This window comes from Mustela nigripes, chromosome 15 (genome assembly GCF_022355385.1).
Source record: "Mustela nigripes isolate SB6536 chromosome 15, MUSNIG.SB6536, whole genome shotgun sequence".
Taxonomy (NCBI): domain Eukaryota; kingdom Metazoa; phylum Chordata; class Mammalia; order Carnivora; family Mustelidae; genus Mustela; species Mustela nigripes.
Window position 1 is genome coordinate 76,269,725 of NC_081571.1, and position 23,533 is coordinate 76,293,257.

The following is a 23,533-nucleotide window of genomic DNA, read 5'->3' on the forward strand; positions in this document are numbered from 1 at the left end:
AGACTTCCTTCAGGAATGAGAAAGTAAGAATAAGAACTGAACTTTATTAGTCTGAACATGGTTAACAAGAGGGAAAAAACTGCCTTAGTCCTAAGAGGAGCAGGAGGCTAGGAAGGGCGGGGGAGGTGGAAGTACGGCTCTCCGATGAAGCCCCCGGGGGGTGTCAGCCACAGGAGCGGCCCTCCCGGAGCCCAAGGGCGCGCGGCAGGCGGGCCGAGGGGCAGAGACAGTGGACGGCGCTGCGCACTGCCTGGCAGCAGGCCAGCTGCACCCTCCCCCGAAGGTCTCTTGTCTCTGTCGCTTAGAACCCCTGCTTTTGTGAGAGGATCCCAAAAACTCAAGAAGCAAGTGTAAAATTTATTGAAGCCATGTCTTCTCTAGGGTCAAACATGAATAATGACAGTTCTAGGATCAAGGACAGATGTCCAAGACTGCCTGCATTTCCAGTCATCACATGAAAGTTCTAGAATCTGATTATGCCAAGTCTTATCCAAAATGTGAGTAGAATATAAAGCAGCTGGAAATATCTTCTATCATTTTTTTTTAAATAAGAAAATGGTTTTATTCCTAATTTTTAGTTCCCATACAGTTTACAAATACATGTTTACTCTGATAATACGACCTTGCAACTAGCAATGCAACTGAACTAACACCCATAAATACAGGTGGGGAGACAATTAACATCCACTAATGTTTCTCTACATAAACTATTCTTTTCATGTCATTTTTTTAAAAAAAACAATTGCAAACAGACTACATAATACATGGGCAAAAAGGCAATTAAGTGAATCTCTCGAAACACTAAATGTATAAGAAACAGTGCATATTATCAACATTTACACCTTCTTCTATCATTTTCATCTTATTTGTGATTCTAAAAGGTACTAACCTATATGCCTCTGTGATCTACCAAGCTACCTCAAAACTCGGTGGCTTCCAGCAACATTTTTTTTCACTCATGAGTCCAACTTGGCTGGAGTTTGGTCTAAGCTGAGCTTGGTCTGGGTGATCCCAAAGCTGAGTCATAAAAATGTCCCAATTTACAGGAAGGACAGCATGGAGGGACATCTTGATACTCTGATGTCTTTAGTATACTAAAGATACTCTGGGAACGCTGTCAGCATAGCGCAGTTGGTAGAAGTGCTACAGGACAGACAGCTCGGATTCTTCAGCAGATAAATGGCCAGAGGGAAAAGCAAGAGGGAGGGAGAAGCTGCCGGTTGAAAGAGACTCCGGACACATACCGGCCAACCAGTGAGCCCAACATGGACCTCACCTGGGGCCCGATTCAGACAAACTCTAGAACTAATGTCATGGCATTTAAGAGACAAATGGGAATTGGAACCCTGGCTTTTAAAAAATATTAAAATGTAATACTAAATTACTTAGTATAAAATTTCATATTACATAAAACATTTTTAGGGTGATTATTATGTATATGTGTGTTTATATATATATATATATATATATATATATATATATGTATATATATATATATGTATGTATATATGCCAAATCTACAGAAGAAAGTATATCTATTATTTCCTTCAAATTAACACAGATTTGGAGAAGTAGGTGGAGGTATAGATAAAATAAGATTTGCCAGGAGTTTAAAATCCATGGCGGGGCTGGGGGTGGTTCATGATTTTTTCATCTACTTACTTCAGCAGAATTATTGAACTGTAGTTGCTGCCCAATAAACTGCACATGTTTTAAGTGTACGATTCATCTACCTTCAATATATGTACACTTTCCTATAAAAGTTTGAAAACAAACAGTCTCTATGATTGTAATCAATCTGGCTTTTCTAAAAGGGCAGACCTGTGTCCATTTAGAACATAATGAAATAAGCATATGATCATCATATCCTTTTGTCCCGGAAATGTGAAAGAAATCCACTTATAAGTCTAAGAAGAGATTTAAGGGTCAGGTCCCGTGCTGTAATGATTCACGAGCTTTCTATATTGATATTGGACAACCTTGCTAAACTCATGAGTTCCAGTAATGCCACTGTAGCTTATCCACAGTCCCAGGGGTCAGCAAACCAGAGCCCCCACCATGTAATCCAATCCGTAGCCAGTTTTTTGCAGGGTCCACAAGCTAAGAATAGGTCTTGAATTTTTGTAATTGGCTGCAAATATGTAGATAATGCACATATTGGGTAGAAACTGTATGTGGCCTGAAGATATTGATTAGCTGGTCCTTTACAGAAAAGGTTTGCTGATCCAGGCTTACATTCAACAATCTTATTATCATCCATAAATAGTGTCCCTTTTCTTACATTCTAAGTGTGCACGATTTATTCCTTTGCTTTCCCACACTGGCTAAAGCTTCGAGTATGTATGCTGAGAAATGGTGGTAACTGAATTATTTATTGTTTTCCCCTCTCAGAGAAGAAGCTTTTAACATTTTATAATCACGATGCTTTAGATTTTTTGTAACCTTCCTTTATCAGAACAACAACAAAAAAAATTCCATTCTTTCCTACTTTTCTAGAAATTTTAATCATAAATCTATGAGAGAAAAACAGACAATCCAGAAATCTAACTTGAAATGATCCCAACAGTTCATTGGCATGGAAGCAGGGTATTTGTAGAGTGGATTCTCCTAGGAGGTTCCAAAGACAACATCCTTGAAATTTCCATATTCCTTTCCCTTTCCTGTATTTTTCACTTTTAGTCCATGTTACTGTTTTCTGTCACTCAGTAGCCTCTCCTTCTGCTACAGCTAAAATCTGTGTAAGTAGATTCTTCAAACTTAAGACTGAAGAACGCTTTCAAGCTCACTTTCAAAAACCATGTGACCAAAGTATAGTATTGACAGATTTGCAGTAGAAAGAACAAGAGAGAAATCCACTTGTTTATGAATTTATTCACGTACAGTCTGCTAAACAATTGAGACTTTTTGGAAGCCAACACAGCTACTTTTAAGTTTTCATATTACTCTTTGTAAATGTTTAGATTAACCAGATAATCCTAAGCAGGGTATTTTAGAAAGCTGCTGTAATACGAAATGTTTGTTCTTGGCATAAAGTTGTTATTACGCACTACCTTCTCCCATCTCAAAAAAGTCTTTTGTTAACAGTATGATTTCTAAAACTGCTCAAAAGACACACTTATGTTTCAAAAGGCATTCTGTTTAATTTAATCCCATTTTAATATTCCTTTGAAAATTTTGACTGATGACTCTGGAAATTCAGCCAAGAGTGTTGTGTCAAAAACTTGCTTGAATTTATCTAGGAATTCGTAATCGGTGCTGAACCTGAATTTGTTTGCCCAAAGCAATACTGTCCCTGGGTGACAAAGGTACACCATGGTGGCGAGCAGCTTGTCCAGGAAGTAGTGGTGGTAGACCACGTCCGAGGCCAGAACATAGTCGTAGTAAAACGTGGACCTGGGGAAGTGCTGCTCCAGGCTCGCCCCCCAGACCAGCTCTTTCACTTCCGGCAGGTGCGCCGCGCGCTTTAACGTGTTCTTCAGAAGATTGTATTGCAGGTTTCCTAGGACATCAGGCAAATCCGTTGCTGTGACTTGAGCTCCTAAGAGATAGAGAGAAAACTTGTATTTATTACCTGGAAACTTGCAGGCAGCATAGTGGACACAGACACTCAGGGAGTCACAAGAAATGGAACTGGGCTTCTCAGCTTTGTCCGAATTGACATGTGGGCTGGGCATCCCTAACCCAGTCCTGCTGGATAACTTCCCGTGCAAGCCCTGCCCTGTGCGCTGTCCGACGTTTGACCATGTCCCAAGTCTCTCCCCCCTGACTCCACCCCCAGCTCGTGGCGGTCACAGATATCTCTAGATGTGGCCAAATGTCCTTTATGGGGCAAGATCACCTTTGGCTGAGAACCACTGAAATAGAATAATGTTATCATTTTTTAAGAAACAGTTGAGTGGAGTTGGGAGATTTCAGGATAATTAGCTGCCTAATAATCATCATGTTTTTCTTTGTAAAACTGTTTATCCGAAGATCGGATCTGTTTTGTAGGACTGCCCGTCTCCAACCTAGATTTGTTAGTTGTTAGGCATTTTAAAGCTAGTGACAGGAGTTCACAAAGCACATCCCCCATTTCTAGACTGGCTCTGCTAGAAGCTCTGTGATAGGGTAGGCACAAGTGTGCCTCAGCTGTGCCCACCGCCTGCTCGCAACCTGCGTCTGGTGTATAAACCTGCCTTTACCTCGGATTAACTCACTTATTTTTCTTCAAAATGTTAGTTATAATATTCGCAACGAAAACCAGGAGACAGCATAACGTGGCCGTTTACAATAGGAGAGTCACAGCTCCAGAATTTCAGCTTCCTCGGTCCCTGCTGGGCCAGGCAGGTGGTCTAGCCGCTCTCTCATGTGTGACTATCTTATTTGGGGGCCAACGGTGCCAATTCCTAGTTCGTGACCCTTTAGGCAATTCCATGAGTGAAATCATGGCCAAGCACCCGAGCCGCAGCAGGCCAGACAGAAAGCTGTCAAAGCCAGCGTGTTTTGAAACAAAGTCAGCAGTAAAGAGACAAACCTAAAATACTGGCCACAGTGGAGACGAGGCCTGGTCCAGCACCAATCTCAAGAATCTTCGCATCTTGGAGATTCAGTTCCTCTGTATGTTCCTCCAAATACTGGCACAAAGCCGTGGCCTAAAACAAAATATTTGCAGTTGTCACCGAGCATGGGAACACTGGAAAACAGCGGCGACCCGAGCCCCGCTTCCCTACTCCAAGCAAATACTACAAGAGATGTTAATAGTAGTTGCGGTTTATTGAGGGGCTCGCGAGAAGTTATGCCCTCAGTGCCCTGTGCGGACCTCTGGCATAGGAAAGGCCTGATCCGCAGCAGAGGAACTGGAGACACAGATTCGCTGACTCGCCTCTAGCTTAAGGCGCTGGGTGGGGGTCCAGGAAGAGGCAGGTGCCCTGGGCTCTTCCAAGTCCAGGAAGGAGGTCTGAGAGCAGCAGCCTCTTGCTCGGGTTTGGTCTCACCGGCTGCCAGCTGCTTCCAGAACACAGCTGTACATCTTCACCGCTTCCCTCCAACTCCTTCCTCCAAGTTCAAGTGGGTTCAAGTTTTGTCTGCTACCCTGGACAACTGGGCAGTTTATTCCTTTAGGCGGCCATCGATCCATACAGCCTATCAATACAGGGCTGCGAGGGGTGTGCACACTTCGGGGCAGTGGGGCGCAGCGGGGGAGGGGAGGTTCCAGAAGGCGTTTCTACAGCCCCCCGGGCGATGGCAGCAAGGAGATGCTAGAAAGGCTGTGCACGAGTTAAGATAACTTTGTAGACAGACGCGCAGACGTTCCTTCCTTGTCCCTTCACTGTCTTCCGCCTCCGCCTTCTCCTGACCTTTCTCCGGGGAGACGGTGGCCGCGGATCTGCGCTGTCGCATGGGCCGCCCACGTGTGTGCCCGCGGGTCTCCGCAGCGCTGCGGGGGAGGGATCGGGCTGGAGGACGTGAGGACAAAGCCAGCCGGACTCTGTCCCTGTGCACTCCGGCCTCTCGTCTTCTCGTGGCTGCTCTGAACTTGTGGGGATGCCACGTTTTGGGGGGAGCCGGGGCCGCAGGAGCCCCAGCCCCGGGTGCTGCCTCTCACCCCCGTGTGCTCGCAGGGAAGAGCCCACAGGCCCAGGGACCCTGCGGTCGCGTCTCCGCTCCGGGGGGGCGGAGGCCGGGCTGGGGAAGGGCCTGTAGCCGATGCTCAGACAGGTGAGGGGCGTCACGGAGGCACACGCTGCGGGCGGGGGGCGGGCAGCGAGGGGTGTCCTGGGCGCTGAAGGATGAGGGGCTGTGCCTGGAGGGTGGGAGTGGGGTGGGGGCGGGGAACAAGCAGCAAAGCCAAGAGCTCGGGCGCTGGGAAAGGAGCTTCTGGAGAAGAAAAAGGATAGTGATCTGTGATGACCGGGTTTCCATATGAGGAAGAGTGTCACCCAGAGCCACCAAGAAGACGTGCTTGGAGGGGTTGGCCAAGTCAGTGCGTGCCTGGTGGGCGGCCTGGAGACAAAGCCTTTCTCAGGAGCCAGGGCCCTGCGAACACCCCCACCTTCCCGGCGCGGGAGCGGACGTGGGAGAGCGATCTCCTGCTCAGACCGCGGCCCTCGGAGTCCCACGAAGAGGGGTGTCTTCCCACTTCGTGCGAACCCCTTCCTGCGCAGCTGTCGGGACACTGAGGTGCCAGGAGAGGCCGGGCTTTGGGGCGCGAAGGGTGGAGGCCTCCGTGAGAATAAAACCGTCCTGTGGACAGATACTCTTCCATTCCTGATCTGGCACCTGCTGTGGTCATTGACTCGCCAAATCTATTACAACAGGAAGCCGGGAGCAGTGTGCTGGTTTTCAAACTTGTTACTACACCAAAGAGCATTTCCCGGTGAAGGAAATCCTACTTGCCGGCCAAGGGGGAAGTGCCGGGCAGGGCGGATTGCGGCTCTAGCAGCCGGAGCCCTTTGTCCGCCCCTCCCCCTCCGCCGCCCTCCGTGGCCCCCATCACCTGCCGCTGGTACCCAGGCCGCCGCCCGCACCCCCCCAGCTCCACGGCACGTCTGCCCCCCACCCCCACCCCGGGAGTGGCAGCACCTCCGAGTCCCCCGTCTGTATTTGAACCCCAACCCCAGGCCGTCCCCCACCAAGGACAGAGCAGCTTGGATCCGAAGCCAAAGAACAACAGAGCGGGCCTCGGAGGGCCGCTGTCCCAAAGCCGGTGGCACAGCTCTCCCAAACGAGTCCACTTTTCTGAGCCGCTGCCTCCCGGCGGGCAGGTGCAGTGTGTGTGAGAAATCCCAGGTGGTGGCGCGAGCGTTTGCACGAGTGCTCACGCCGCCCACCGGCCCCAGCAGGCTGACTCCTGACACAGACCCTGTCCCCATTCCCATGCCCCCGGCTCGCGCGGCTGCTGCAGGGACGAGAGGGAGGCGACTTCCTACCTGCTTCCCTGGGGACACCCCCGTGGGGAAGGGAAGCCAGCACATGGCTCTGATGGTGGGTTTTTTTTTTTTCCCCCTTAAAATTCATATGAATGTTTCATCTTCCTGATAGAGTCAAGCTGACCTTCATGTAAAAGAAATAATGTTTCAGGAAACATGGCCCAGAGGGGATGATGGCTTCTGGGAGAGATACTGGGGTTTTGCGAAACCAAGTGAACCCCCAGCCCCCGAACCAACAAGTTACCCTCCCCTGCAGAAGCCCAAAGTGAGAGCACTCTGCAGCCTGTCCACGGCAGCCCTGCCGAGTGGAACTGTCACCCCAGAAGCCCCACATCCCAAAGGTAATGGCTGTCTCACCCCTGGCCACACCACGGCTCCGTAGCTCTCTATGGATTCTTGGATGACGATCTCTGTGCCTGCAAACACGTAGTGCTCCTGCGTGTAGCTGGCGTAATCGGTGGGAACAAACTTCTGGAGGCTACGAAGAGATGGTTCTATCTTGTTAGAACCTGCAGGGGTGGGGGTGGGGAAGTAAAACGGTTTCTGTGATTTGTTGATCCAGATCAAGCACGCACGGGGCACAGCTGGTAAGATGGGGAGGGAACGGACTTTCCCGGAGACGGGGTGACGCCCGCAGTGACCGTGGCTGCAAACTAGCACAAAACAGAATGACACGGGATGACAGGGACACGAAGTCCAGGTGTGATGTTTCCTCGAGATGGTGAGACACCAGGGCATGCTCTGGGGCCATGGGCTGCGTGGCGGAGGCCAGAGAGGTGCGGCTCCATCCCCAGCTCTCTGTTCCGCCGCCGGAGAAAACCAGCTTGCCAGCCGAAGGGCAAGAGTGAGCCGTCTGGGGAGGCCCTGGGCAAACACAGACTTGACTATTTTTAGATCTTGAAGCGAAGTAACATTCCCACATGTTGGCTGGAGCGTGTTCCTTAAACCCTTCCTACAACTGCTCCTCAAAAGGCGCAGGTCCCCCAAAGACGAGCCGGCTCCGCGGTCCCGGGGGAGGCGGTCAGATGAGCCCGGCCTATTAAGTTACGATTGCTTTAAATACCCTTTAAACCCATGAGCAGCTCGCAAATAGCACATAAAATGGGTGGGGGGGGGGGGAAGAGCACCTGATGGCGGCTGACGTCACGGAAGCGCAGACTGTGCGGGTTTTGCCGAGTCTTTCAGGAGAAGACGCGCCACGGGGGGACCTGTCAGGGGTGGGCGCGCGGGCACAAGCCCAGCAGTCCGTCCGCAGGAGAGAAGCGGCGGGTGGCGCGGCGGGACACCGGCGGGACACCGGCGGGACACCTGCCTTTGCTCCCTGAGACCCGCCCGGGACCTCTAGCAGCAGGTGGAGGGCGGGCTCCGGCCGCCACAGGGAGCGGTCGCCTCACCTTGGAGCTGCTCTCATCAGAAACGTCCCCTCGAGGCGTTAGAGGAGGCGGCGGCCCGGGGCACCAAGCTGGGGTGGGGGTGGAGGGTGTTTGCAGAAGCCTGACTGGGGGCAGGCGATTTCGGGGGGTTGCTGATTAGCACCCGCGCGAGAGCCATCCTGTGCTGCGAGTCCGCACCCCCGCGCGGCGTCGCAGAAGAGCAGACGTCCGGAGTCCCCGCCGAGAAACGATTCCGGCAATCTGACCGCCTCCCGTTACCGAAACACGGGGCTTGTGTTTCGTCTTCGCATGCATTTTCATTGGGTTTTTCTAGACGTGAACTTTTGTTGTATTTTACCCAAAAAGGGTCCTTGAGCAGCAAAGTGAGAAACGGTCTTTGAGCACAGCGACAGGGTTGTCAAGAAGCGTGACAGATGTCCACAGCTCTCCAGGGGCAGCTGCCGCCTCCCCACGCCCCACCGATGTAACCTAGTGTGAGATCTCCCCTCGGGGGGGAGAATTCTGGGCCCCGACCTAAAAAGTGAGCTTCCAGAGACCTAGGACCTCACTGACCGTGCCGGAGCCTGCTCAGTAACAGTGAGCAAGTCAGACGGGAGACATTGTGCTGGTAGGGGCTGTGGGGAGGCTGGAGGCGCAGGAGGGAGACCTCTGGCCCTCACCCACCTCTTACTAGGGGAAGCTCCTAACATCCAGTACCACCAACTCATTATCTGTGAATGACCAAAGAGGCCCTAGCCTGTCCCCTCGAGCTGAGAGGCTGACAGACCCATTGGAGAAATGGTCAGAAGGCAGAGGAATAGACAGTGGCCGGGAAATGTTCAACCACCAGCTCGGGGCGAGGGGAAGAAGCACTGATTTGTAGGGTTGGTGATCACCACGGTGGGAGTGCTCCCATTCCACACTGCCCACCCTGGGAAACGACCCAGGCTGCCCACCGAGACGGGTGCTTCCCCCCTACCCTGCCCCGCTCTCCACCGGGCAGCGCAGCAGGTGCCAGGAAGCAGAAGAGCTCCATGAAGACAACCTCAAAACGTAGTAAAGCAAGTCGTGAGGAGTTGTGAGTATTCATCGCCTTGGTTTTTAAATATACCTTTGCGGTTTTTTTTTTTTTTTAATATTTCATTTATTTATCTGTCAGACAGAAGGAGAGAGAGAGCGAGCGAGCACACAAGCAGGCAGAGGCGGAGAGAGAATCAGGCTCTCTGCCGAGCAAGGAGCCCATGTGGGACTCGATCCCAAGACCCTGGGATCATGATCTGAGCCGAAGGCAGCGGCTTAACCCACTGAGCCACCCAGGCGTCCCTACCTTTGCGTTTTATACCATCTATTTAGCAGTAAGCTTCCATAACTTACATTTCAATAATGGCCGTGTTTAACAACGACCCTTAAAAAAAGTCTCTGAAATTCAGGGGCTGGTGCAGGCTGGTTGGGGCAAGGAATTGGGACAGGGCTGCTCCCTTTCCCTCTGAGGTTTCATCACTGGGTATGTGACTCCCAGCAGCCAGACTAGCCGGGACCCGTGCCAGCCCCTCCAGACTTCCCTCCCCCACCGTGGCTCCGTCGGGTCCTTCTCCTCTTCCACAGCACACCAGCTGGGGACCTATTTTTCTCTCAAGACGGTAGTAAAAGTCAGTGGGCTGATCTGGAATGGCTCATCATTTTACAGGCAAAGGAGCTGATCTATTTTACCAACCCACATTATAAAGAAATATGGCCATAAATATAATAATAAATAATAAATATTCTCCCATAAGACCCTTCATGTTTGATAAAGATAAAGAAATTTATGCTTATTACACATAATTTCATTTATCGATGTTAGTCTGAGTTTTAGAGAGACAAGATTTTAGAGATAGAATTGCCTTTAATGTAAACTAGTTTAGTAAAAATAGATAGTATCCTGTCTTAATGAGTTGGAATATAATTTTATCGTGTTAAATGATGATAAATGTTTGAAATGCCATACATTGGCTTTTCTGACATTATTTGTTAGGTTTATTCTTTATTACTACCGCGCCCCTGTCCAGAAATGCAACCCGCATACAACACAGCTGCCAGGAGAACATGTCGGTGAAAAACGACATGAGTCAAGATTTTCTTTCTTTTTAAAAGTTCTTGTGACAAAAATATAACCATTTGAGATTTATACACAGGACAAGACAAATTTAGATACGCAAATAATGAAAAAATAGGAATTACTTTTAATGCTCTGCTCACGCTTGCCTACAGGCACTTTTCCACTAAGCGTCACTAATAGGAACAATCTAGAATTAAAAGGAGATGGGAAATCTTGTCACTGAAGTTAACCGGTAAATGCCATGGCCAGGAAAGCAAGGGACAAGGTGTCATGGTGAGGACGGAGGTTACCTCCTGGGGGTATGCCGGTGCCATCCTCCTGGAGAGCCCCCTCCGCCGCCGCCGCCGGCTCTAAGCCCCCATCCGGGGCGCACGGTGCTTCCCGCAGGCGCCTGGGCTGCTGCTGCCCGGAGTGCAGACACACGTCCATAACCGCAGCCGCTGGAGAGCAGAGAACCAGACAGGCTGGCTGAGCCTCCCAGAGGCTCTAAAAGGTGCAGCTTATCGCCTTAGCATCTGCTGAGCTGAAAAGAATCCCTGCTTTTCAGCTTAGTCCACCCGCCCCCCTATTAGTAAAGCAGCTACCCAAGGAGCTGCCTTCCTAGTTTTGCAGAGCAAAGGAGAGGGGGACCATTAAACAACACCGCACCTGTTCTGGGCATCAAGAAATGCAAAAACAGAGCAAGCATTGCCAGGGGACAGGCACGGCGTGGCTGGGGTCTAAAATGTCTAATAGCTTTTGGAAATGAATCTTAATGAAGAGACTCTGATCCAGGAACATATCCTACCATCGGGGACACCGCGTTGGTGGAAGGATTAATGACCTCGTGGATGAGGAGGCAGGATTTGGACCAAACACAGGGCTGCCCCCTTCCCATCTGAGGCTTCATTGCAAGATCATAGAAAGTGTTACGCGCTGAGCCAGGAGCCTGACCTGGCTCCCCTCTGGGGCACTTGGCAACTCACTTAATCACCTTGCGCCATTTCCTCATCAGCAAAAAGGATAATATAGTATCTGTCCACTTCTCAGGGCCACAGTGGAAAGCAGGAGAGTGAAAGTGAAGAGAACCACCTGATTTAGGAAAGGAGACCTGGCTGTGGGGATCACTGATCGGTACCAAAATAGTAACACATGACATCACCGCAGGGCGGGTACCGTCGCCAAACCCTGTTCTGCCCGTAAGTGCATCGATTCTAGTCCCAGCAATCGCCCCTAGGAGATAGAGCCTGTTACTATGCCTCTTCTCAGATGCGAGCCACCCAGGCACAGAGAGCTCGAAAAGCAGCCCGAGACACTGGTGGGGCCAAACCCAGAAGGCCCAGCTGCAGAACCTACATTCTCACCCGGCCGGCAGGTGCACCTTGGGTGGGCTGGGGCCGCCGTGGGCTCCCTTGCCTACTTTCCTCTGAAATGACTCAAAATGCTTAGCCACTGTAGTGATGTTTCCTAGTTTTTTGTTTGTTTGTTTACAAAATGTGAATGATTTTCCACCCCTGCGTTTACCATCCTCAGTCTCCACACCCCAGAGCCGCCCCCTCCCATCTCTCCAGGCAAGCGGGGGGAGCAACCAGACACGCCGGCCACTCCGTCACTGCCCAGCTGACCCACAGCCATTCGGGCACTGGCTCACTCCCGTGGCGAACAGACAAAACGCAAGAAGGCGCAGCCCCCGAAGTAAATATGACTCCACTGCACACCTGGACAGGTCGCGCGTCCCTCACGTTAATTCTCAACAGGACTGCAAACAACTGAGATCGCTACAAAATTTAACCTTTTCATCGGCTCCAGAACCGAATGATCAAACACTTGGCCCCCTTCTCCAACTCACCAAACCAGCCAGAGTGCCCCGTGCGGGTCTGTGCTTCGCGCAAGTTCTCTCTCTGGCAGATCCTTACCCATTCCTTCCTTTCGAGCATCCTCCAACTCCAGGAAGTTAACTGCTCCCCGGAAACATGGCAGCCTGGTTGCTGATGAGTAGACAGTGACATCAGCAAGGAAGCCTCCATGCCGTGGGGAGGACCCTGCCTCTGAATCTTAGCTCGGCCGTGTGCGTTCCTCGTGGAGGCTGTAGATCGTGGGGATCTACCTCCTGCGGCGGTTGCGGGAGCGAGGGGAGGTAAGCCATGCAAAGCATCGCACGTACAGCAGCGACCGTTCTGTCCGAAGCCAGGAGGGCAGCCATGCCAGCCACACGCCTCCCGCGCCTGGGGACTCTGGGCGTTACATTACATTTCAGACATTTCCCATTGTGCCTGCCAGCGAAGGAGAATTATGTTCCAATACCAGGTGCGCTTTTCCTTATGAAAGCAAACGACTCCCTCTCCCATCATCATAGTTGACGTGAGAAAGTAACTTTTCCCCTGACACGTGTGCCTTGAAAGGCAATCTAGAAAACAGTGACCGTGCCCTCTGCCTGGTGCCGTTAGTCTGATGTAGCGTGTGCCATATGGCCCGTGTTAGTATTTGATAAAGCTTCAGGAAGTTTTTCAAAGGTGAGTCCCCTCGAAATCCTTTCAGACTGTTAGTTTACACATTACCTTACGTAGCAGAGGAGAGGGTGAGATTTCTGTGCACCCTTGAATCCCCAAAGTTTTATATAGATCCGCACCTGAAAAGATTAACATTTTATGAACAAAAGCCAGCCAGTGCAAGCCCAAGTTATTTAGGGTAGCATGACCCGCCAGGACTCAGGCACGTTACCTTGCTAAAATATCTGTTCTCTCTCCCTCTCTCAATTCTCGATGTTCTCTCTCTCTCTCTCTCTCTTTCCTACATACCCACACGCAATCCTTGCAACGTGGAATGGAATCACCCTCAAAAGATCCAGAAAATGCCTCCAGCGGAACAGAGGCTCTCCTCTACGGTGTCCAGTTGCCGTGATGGAGTTTAAAATGTAGACACATTTCACTTTAAAAAGAAGTGGGGGTGGGGCCGGTTGGGGTTTCGTACAGACGCGCAGACTTCCTCTGTGCTCATCAGCCGCGCTGCTGTGGCCAAAGGGAGGAGTCGTGCCTGCCGTGGACGGTCCTGGACCCCACCCCGAGCAGCCGGAGGGAACACAGGACTCTACCTGATAAGACAGGAGAACACCTAGCCAGAAGGCACGTGAGGTAAAGGCTTCAGCTGGCATGAGGAGTATTTAGCTGGTGCAACAATGAATGGGAAACCCGAAAAACTCTTTTAAGAAAAAAGGAAGCCATTGCAATTTCTTTCATTGAGGAAAAGGGCAGTTTAAAAGGGAGGAAAATCGTGTGCTCATTGGGGAAGCCTGGAAACCCTTAAAATAGAATATAGGGCATGTTAATTAAAACCTTAGCAGATGGGAATTAAACAGTCACTCGTGTTTGTGGGGGACTGAGTGAATAGTGACTGAGTTTGTGTGGATACAAGAGCCTATTTTTATGTTTTACTCCAGCCTGGTACTCTCTTTGCTGCTGTCATTTTTTTTTTTTTTTTTCTTGATGTGCGCTTCTTTGAAGTGAGGATCTTCATCTGAATGCGCTGTGATCCCCTGTCCATTAGGTTTGCTCTTCCATTCCTTTAAATGAGGGGAGGTGACACGGAGCCTTGCTCAAATCTGTCATAAGGATGCTGTCGTCCTCCCCAAGAGGCCCAGCCCCCAGTGATGTGTCACTTGGGTAACTGGTTTCCACCAGGGGTCAGCACCGCTATGTAAGCACCCCTAGATATAAGAAATAGCAAAAAGGTGGTCACCATTACAGTTGTGTAAATAACTTCTAAAAACTGATTGGAATGTACATGAATGTGTCCCTAAATACTGGCTAAGTCAGCATTACCTGGAAGCTTTAGAACACATAGACTCTAGGCTTCTGGAAATTCTGGCTCAAAGGTTAGGAGACAGCCTAGAGGTTTGAGCTCCAAGTCCAACAGCTGTCCCCCGTGTGTTTTCAGTGCCTGGCACATGGCTGGTGCCAACCTATAGGGCAGGGGACACATGACCGACCCTCACGTAGTTGAAATGTCAGCCCCTGGCGAGGGATTAGGCTTCCGGCACAGCTCTGGAGCACACATGGATGAAGTGGGTGCCTGAGAAGGACATTTGGTCTCAACAGGAAAGAACTTTTCAACAAGCAGAACAATGGAACATTTGATCTCAGGGAGCCGGCGTAACGGAAAATGGGCCAGACCTGGAGTTAGAGGACACCAGATTGGACCAAAGGTTTATACAGGGTCAATAAACAGGCCAGGTGCAGTCTTTCTGCTTTTCTTCAGCGGTGTAGACCTCTGATCTCTCGCAGCATTTTTCCAACTGCACGTAACTCAGCCGGTGGTCCTCACCATGGAGGAATCCATCCCTCCTCCCAGGGACCCTTGGCAGTTTGGAGGTCTTGTTGCTTGTCATAGCGAGGGCAGAGAGCAATTGTTGTTTAGTGCATAGAGGTCAGGGTGGGGGTTGGGGGGGCTACCAAACACTCTGCGTTACCCAAGACAACCCTTCACAGCAAAGAGCGATCCTGCCCAAAACGTCACCCAGGCTGAGCCTGAGAAACGCTTGTATTGTGCAGGATAGGAGTTGCAGGGTGAATTCTCAGACCTTTTTTTTTTTTGGTAAGTAAACTACCCACAGTGTGGGGCTCAAACTCATGACCTTGAGATCAAGAGTCCCATGCTCTACTGCCCGAGCCTGCCAGGGGCCACAGGGTCAATTCTAATTTCCACCCTACACACACTGTCTGCGAGCTGGGTGATCACTGCCTCCTTGGCCTCAGTGTCCTCGCCTATAAAACGCAGTGGATTAGTGTTTCCAGACTGTCCTATAGATTGAGCCAACGTGACACCCTCTGACCCCATCAGGTGCCTCCTGGGAGCAGACCCAGAGTCAAGGATTTGAGAAAGGATTTGGGAGGTGCCGGGAGGGGGAGGAGGAGAAGAATCATCCAGGGAAAGGCAAGCAGCCGGCAAGAGGTGTTCTGCCCAGCCAGCTGCTGCCGGGGCAAGACAACTTGCACCTGTGGGGCAAGGCTGGGAGATCAGGCAAAATACACAGCTCGGAATTGTCCCATTCCAGGTTCAAAGAGCTTCCGGAGGATTCCAGCACGACAGCACGGAGGCGGAAACCAGCAGCTGGAGGGTGGAGATGCGTCCGAGAGAGGTGAGATGCCCAACAGCTTCAGGATCCTGGGGAGAAAGTTCTGAGCGGTCTGACTTGATCATGAGCTCGCCCTCTCGGTAGGGCTGGAGCACGTGAGAAATATCCCACCGGAACTGGAGGAGTAGGGTTGGGACCTGAAGGAGGAGTGCTGGCGCTGCAACAAGCCAGCGTACTGGATGGCCTTCTACCCCATCCTGGCCGCCCCGTGTGTACATTCTGATTTCCGTCAACACAATTTCAAAATGGACACCCATCTCTCTAGGATGGAGGGCGGCCCGAGTCCTACTGGCTGTCGCCTCTGGAGGGAGCGGAGCTACTCCTCTCTAACTGGGAAGCACCAGATGAGGTTCATGCCTCTTCCTCAGTGGGCATGTGCTCCCAGGTGACCGCGGACAAGAACCCGAGTGGCTTGTTTCATCACAGCTCCCCGTGCTCTGCTGTTCCCCGGGACTGGGAAGGGGAGGCTCACTGCTGTTCACGTGACTGTCACCAAAATTCTACAAAGGAAAGATTGCTCGTCGGGCAAATAGAAGATGTGTCCCCTGTACTTGCTTACAGGGGAGACTGTGTGAGGACTCCCTTCCAGGGGGCTGGGGATTCCCTGCAGAACTAGATGTTTTCTAAACACCCTGGTAACCGACACTCAGGGATGCGTGGGGTTTCCAGTGTGTTTGGTCAGAGTGAAACCTAATTCCTTAATTTATGGTCCCTCTGCTCTCTGCTAACCCAGCGGCTCCAAGTTCATGATCCTTTCCGTCAAATGACTTCAGGCTGCTTCAACACCCCTCACTGGCCAGACACGGGGGGCCGCCCCTGAGATGCCAGGGGAGAGCGTCCACCAGTGCTGCCCGGGGGCAGTGAAAGGGCTTAGAGCCCCCAGAAGCGCAGGCGCACACGCGGCCCGCCGGCCCATGGGGGGGGATAGAACGCAACCCTTCTGGCCGGGGTGTGGCTGCCTGACAGAGCGCGATGGCTTCCCCTCACGCTACAGAAAGACCACCGTCAGAAAGTGTGTAGTCGGTGTTCAGAAACCATTCAAGCACCACTTAAGTCTTGCCAGGCTTGTGGACATAGAAGAATTTCCTTCCTTTTCCTGTTAAATACCTTCTCCATGATGATAAACGTTACCGGGGAGGGAGAACGCGAGAGACAGTGTCCAGCCTGTTCGGAAGGACAAGTGAAGCTGTAGTCATTTCACTTTAAAAATAGCCCATGGCTGCTCCCCCCACCAGCCCCCCAGAAAGACGCAGCAGTCCGTACATCACCTGCCTGACAGAGCGCTCTCGCTGGATGCCCGGGAACAGCCTGCAGGGCCTTACCTGCATTTTGGAGAGCAGGGGAACTTAGTTGTTTGTTGCTATTTTTAATTTTTTTCCAAGCCGGTTCTCAAAACAGATTTCACCCTCCAAGGAAAACTTCTTGTTATTTTAGAAGCATCGTTCCCTGCAGCCGTGTGTAAATCACAATTGGTAATCACCAGGGGTCATGTCGTCAACACAGCCAAGAACGCCTTGGAGCTGAGTCATAAGCCTGTGGTATTAATGACAGGGAGGAATGTCACACCTGGGAAACGGGCTTAGATCACGGATTCTGACATGGGAACGTCTAGGAATTTGGGTTTAGTTGGCAAATAACATTCCTCCTAATTTAAAATTTAATAAATAACGGCTTAGGGAATCAAATGAATCTATCTGCATAGAAAAGCTCGCAGTGATTGAACTTGGAGAGTGAGGGCGAGAAGCAGACCCTCGGTTCCAGGGTTCCAGTCAGGCCCACCAGGAACCAGTGACCGTGACCGAAAGGAGCCTGACAGCTGCCCTCCCCCAGAGGCTGGCGCCTCCAGCGCCAGCTGTCCCTTCCACATGGCCATCAGCTGCTTGGAAATGGCACTTTTTAGAGGGACTTAGTGGTAACGAATCATGCTCCGATTTTAGCAACAGCAGTTGACTGGCATTCAGGAAGGTAATAATGTTTCCCCAACAGATTTCTATTAGGAGAGAATGTTTACCTGGTGGCCCTATTCTGGGATGGGGCACAAAGGGGGAATTCCTTTCATTCTTCCCCCCCATTCCAGGGCGGGCTAATCTGAGAAATGCATGTTTTCATCTGCAGCTGTGGTGTCATGGATGGGGGAAAACATGTGGCGGTATCTCGGTCTCAGCCCGGGTGGAAAGCAGCAGAGAGGGCAGGGCGGCTCCATGGGAAACCCGCCCTCCTGGGCTCCAGTTGGGGATTGCAGGGAAGCCACATCTCTAGGCTCTGTTGCCTTGGTCTGTTGGTGGGGGCGCGAGAACCCCTCTACCATGCCCCGGCTTCTCTTAAAGGTCTTAAAGGCAGAGCACATGCAACGCTTTTGGACATTACAGGGACTGTGTCGACGTTATCATTAGTTCATTTGAGAGGAATTTGGACCCTAGGATATGTGTGCATCCATAAAGTTACAGAAGAAAGTAAAAGCTCACTCCATCCATGTTTGCTGACAAAGTGATACAGATGTTCCTTCCCACTCTGAACACATAAGGTACTGGGTAAAGTGTTTTCAAATATGCTTTTAAAATGCATGTGCAGCACAGGAGAGGATACTTGCAAATGTCTTCTCAGATAAAGGGCTAGTATCCAAAATCTATAAAGAACTTATCCAGCTCAACACCCAAGGAACAAATAATCCAATCAAGACACGGACAGAAGACATTTCTGCACGGACAGACATTTCTGCATGGACAGACATTTCTGCAAAGAAGACTTTCAGATGGCCAACAGACACATGAAAAAGTGCTCCACGTCACGCGGCATCAGGAAAATACACATCAAAACCCCAACAAGATACCACCTCACACCAGTCAGAATGGCTAAAATTAACAAGTCAGGAATGGAGAGATGTTGGCAAGGATGTAGAGAAAGGGAAACCTCTTACACTGCCAGTGGGAATGCCAGCTGGTGCGGCCACTCTGGGAGACGGTGTGGAGGTTCTTCAAAAAGCTGAAAATAGAGCTACCCTATGACCCAGCAATTGCACTACTGGGTATTTACCCCAAAGATACAAATGTAGTGATCTGAAGGGGTGTCTGCACCCCAGTGTTTATAGCAGCAATGTCTACAATAGCCAGACTATAGAAAGATGTCCTAGATGTCCATCAACAGATGAATGGATAAAGAAGATGTGGTATGTATACACAAGGAATATGACTCAGCCATAAAAAAAAATTAACTCTTGCCATTTGCAACGACAAGGATAGAGCTAGAGGGTATAAGGTGAAGTGAATAAGTCAATCAGACAGACAATTATATAATTGTCTTATATAATTATATATATTGTATATAATATATAATTGTCTTATATAATTATATATAACTATAATTATATATTATATAATCATATAATCTCACTCATATCTGGAATTTAAGAAACAAAACAGAGGATCATAGGGGAAGAGAGGAAAAAATAAAACGAGACAAAATCAGAGAGGGAGACAAACCATAGGAGACTGTAAAGCACAGGAAATAAACTGAGGGTTGTTGGAGGAGGGAGGTGGGGGCATCGGGTAAGAAGGGTAGGGTGATGGACATGAAATGTAATGAGCACGGGATATTATATAAGACTGATGGATCACTGACCTCTACCTCTGAAACTAATCATATATTGTATGTTACTTGAGTTTATATTTAAAAAGAAATTTAAAAAATAAATTGACATTAGAAAATGCTTGTCTAGTCTTGAAAGGAGGGAAGGCCCTCCTCTCTACCATAAAAGAAGAGAGAATTAGAGCCACATTAGTGAGTGAATGAGTTCATGTCGCCACAAGCCTGGGGTGTATTAGATTTGGGTTGGGGCTCTGGAATCCAAAGTCTTTGGGATTTTGGTGCACTTGGGGGACAAAAGATATGTCCTTGGGTTGACAGAACATGAGATCTGGGGCCAAAGTAAATTCAGGTTTGGGAAGTCTGAAATTTATATAAACCAGCAGGGAGTATCCTCTTTAAAGAAAAACATAAAATTGCGAGTTCAGAATTGGATACAAAAGTAATATTTATTTAAGATGAGAAATAATCAAAAATAAAATTTTGAAAGATACAAAATTATATTTTAAAAATAATGTTAATAACATATTACCAAATAATTATTATAGCTGTATCACATGATTATTACAATATAACAATGATTATATGATAGTATTTTAAATATTACACCAATTAACTTTCTGCAATGCTTTAAAAATATTATTTCCTAAAATACTGTCCCCCTACTTTTTGATTACTTTATATGGAAACAACATATTATCCTATTTCTGTAGGAAAGATAAACCATAAATGAAGTTTTTTTCTATTGTCATGGTTAATTTAAATTTATTATAACTAGTGATACTTTGATAAAGTTCATCTTTACAACCCATAATTGGTAAGGTATATAGAAATGCAACTTATTTCTGTGCATTGATTTTATATCCTGCCACTTTACTGAATTCTTTTATGAGTTCTAGTAGTTTTGGGGTGGAGTCTTTTGGGTTTTCCACATAAAGTATCGGATCATATGCAAAGAGTAAGAGTTTGACTTCTTCTTTGCCAATTCAGATGACTTATTTATTTTGTTGTCTGATGGCTGAGGCTAGAACTTCTAGTACTATGTTGAACAGGAGTGGTGATAGTGGACATCCCTGCCGTGTTCCTGACCTTTGGGGAAAAGCTCTCAGTTTTCACATTGAGAATGATATTCGCTGTGGGTTTTTAATAGGTGGCTTTTATGATCTTGAAGTATGTACCCTCTATTCCCTACACTGTGAAGAGTTTCAATCAAGAAAGGATACTATATTTTGTAAAATGATTTTTCTGCAACTGAGAGTATCATGTGGTTCTTGTCCTTCCTTTTATTAATGTGTGTCACATTGATTGATTTGTGGATGTTTAACCAACCTTGCAGCCCAGGAATAATTCCCACTTGGGCATGATGAATAATCCTTTTAATTATTGTACTGTTGGATCCTATTGGCTAGTATTTTGGAGAGAATTTTTGCATTCATGTTCATCAGGGATATTGGTATATAATTCACTTTTAATGGGGTCGTTTTCTGGTTTTGGAATCAAATGCCAGGCTCATAAAATGAGTTTGGAAGTTTTCCTTCCATTTTTATTTTTGGAACAGTTTCAGAAGAATAGGTATTAATTCCTTAAATGTTTGGTAGAATTCTGCTGGGAGGTCATCTGGCCCTCGGTTCTTGTTTGTTGGGAGATTTTTGATTACTGTTTAAATTTAATTGCTGATTATGGGTCTATTCAGGTTTTCGGTTTCTTCCTGGTTCAGTTTTGGTAGTCTATACATCTTTAGGAATGCTCTCCTAAATGCATCCATTTCTTCCAGATTGTCTAATTTGTTGGCATATAGTTGCTCATAATATATTCTTATAATTTTTTTATTTCTTTGATGTTGGTTGTGATCTCTCCTCTTTCATTCATGATTTTATTTATTTGGGTCCTTCTCTTTTCTTTTTGGTAGGTCTGGCCAACGGTTTATCGGTCTTGCTAGTTCTTTCAAAGAACCAACTTCTAGTTTCATTGATCTGTTCTACTGTTCTTTTGGTTTCTATTTCATTGATTTCTGCTCTAATCTTTATTATTTCCCTGCTCCTACTGGATTTAGGCTTTACCTGTTGTTCTTTCTCCAGCTCCTTTAGGTGTAGGGTTAGGTTGTGTATTGGAGACCTTTCTTGTTTCTTGCTATATACTTCCCTCTTAGGACTGCCTTTGCTGCATCCCAAAGATTTTGAACAGTTGTGTTTTCATTTTCATTTGTTTCCATGAATTATATAAAGTCTTCAATTTCCTGATTGACTCATTCATTCTTTATTAGGATGTTCTTTCGCCTCCATGTATTTGAGTTCTTTCCAACTTTCCTCTTGTGACTGAATTCCAGTTTCAAAGTGTTGTGGTCTGAATGTATGCAGCAAGTGATCCCAATCCTTTGGTACCAGTTGAGACCTGATTTGTGACCTATTCTGGAGAATGTTCCATGTGCATTAGAGAAGAGTGTGTATTCTGTTGCTTTGGGATGAAATGTTCTGAATATATCTGTGAAGTCCATCTGGTCCAAGTGTGGCATTTAAAGCCCTTATTTCCTTGTTGATCTTTTGCTTAGATGATCTGTCCATTTCAATGAAGGGGATGTTAAAGTTCCCTACTATTATTGTATTATTGTCAAGGTGTTTCTTTGATTTTCTTATTAATTGGCTTACATAATCAGCTGGTCCCATGTTAGAGGCATAGATATTTACTATTGTTAGGTCTTGTTGATTAGACCCTTTAAGAATGATATAGTGTCCTTCCTTGTCTCTTATTGCAGTCCTTGGTTTAGAATCTAATTTGTCTGATATAAGGATTGCCACCTAGCTTTCTTTTGATGGCCATTAGCATGATAAATGGTTTTCCACACCCTAACTTTAAATCTGGAGGCATCTTTGGGTCTAAAGTGAGTCTCTTGCAGACAGCGTATCGATGGGTCTTGCTTTTTTTAATCCCGTATTATACCCTGTGTCTTTTGATTGGGGCATTTAGCCCTTCTACATTTAGCCCACTTACATTCAGGGTAACTATTGAAAGATATGAATTCAGTGCTATCGTATTGCCTGTAAGGTGACTGTTACTTTATATTGTCTTTGTTCCTTCCTGGTCTGTGTTATTTTTAGGTTCTCTCTTTGCTTAAAGGACCCCTTTCCATATTTCTTGTAGGGCTGGTTTGGGTGATCACAAGTTCTTTTAGTTTCTGTTTGTCCTGGAAGCTTTTTATTTCTCCGTCTGTTTTCAGTGACAGCCTAGCTGGATACAGTATTCTTTTTTTGTTTTTTTAAGATTTTTTTTATTTATTTGACAGAGAGAAATCACAAGTACACTGAGAGGCAGGCAGAGAGAGAGAGAGAAGGAAGCAGGCTCCCTGCTGAGCAGAGAGCCCGATGCGGGACTCGATCCCAGGACCCTGAGATCATGACCTGAGCCGAAGGCAGCGGCTTAACCCACTGAGCCACCCAGGCACTCCTGGATACAGTATTCTTGGCTGCATATTTTTCTCATTAAGTACTTTGAATATATCATGTCAGTCCTTTCTGGTCTGCCAGGTCTCTGTGGATAGGTCTGCTGCCAATCTGTTTCTACCATTTTAGGTTACATACCTCTTATCCTGCACTGCTTTCAGGATTTTCTTTGTCTCTGAGATTTGTATGTTTTCCTATTAGATGACAGGGTGTTGACCTATTTTTATTGATTTTGACAGGGGTTCTCTGTATCTCCTGGATTTTGGTGCCTGTTTCCGTCCCCAAATAAGGGGAGTTCTCTTCTATAATTTGCTCCAATGTACTTTTGCCCCTATCTCTCTTTCTTTCTTTTCTGGGATCCCAATTATTCTAATATTGTTTCACTTTATGCTATGATTTATCTCTCAAATTCTCCCCCTCATGATCCAGTAGTTGTTTATCTCTCTTTTTCTCAGCTTGCCTATTCTCCATCATTTGGTCTTCTATATCACTAACTCTCTCTTCTTCCTCATTTATCCTGAAGTTAGAGCCTCCATTTTTTATTGTACTTCATTAATAACCTTTTAGATTTCAACTTGGTTAGATTTTACTGCTCCAGAAAAGTATTCTCTAGTGTCTTCTATGCTCTTTTTCAAGCCCAGCTATTATCTTTATAATCATTATTCTGAATTCTAGTTTTGACATCCTATTAATGTCCATATTGATTAGGTCCCTGGCAGTCGGTACTGCCTCTTGTTCTTTTTTTTTTTTTTTTTTTTCCAGGTGAGTTTTTCTGTTTTGTCCTTTGTCCAGGGAGGAATAGATGAATGAGAGAACAAAATGCTGAAAGGGTAATAATGACCCCTGAGAAATATACATTAAACAGATCAGAAGAGAGGTGAAACTAGGGGGAAAGAAAAAGAAAAAGAAAGAGAATATGATCAGGCTGGTGAATAAAACAGATACACTAGACTTTGGGTATATTTTGGTCTGTTAGAAGGAACTGCCTCCCAAAATTTTGAAGAAAGAAAAACATATATACAAAA

General features: G+C 47.6%; 1 protein-coding gene across 1 annotated transcript; it reads right to left on the reverse strand.

Moving 5' to 3' along the window:
• Positions 1 to 3,143: 3,143 nt before the first annotated feature.
• On the reverse strand, positions 3,144 to 7,830 carry METTL21C (methyltransferase 21C, AARS1 lysine). The gene is made up of 4 exons (XM_059377796.1): positions 7,518 to 7,830; positions 7,266 to 7,417; positions 4,514 to 4,631; positions 3,144 to 3,538 (listed from the first exon to the last, which is right to left on the reverse strand). Exons 1-4 carry the CDS (start codon positions 7,828 to 7,830, stop codon positions 3,144 to 3,146), a joined length of 978 nt encoding a protein of 325 aa, XP_059233779.1.
• Positions 7,831 to 23,533: the final 15,703 nt, after the last annotated feature.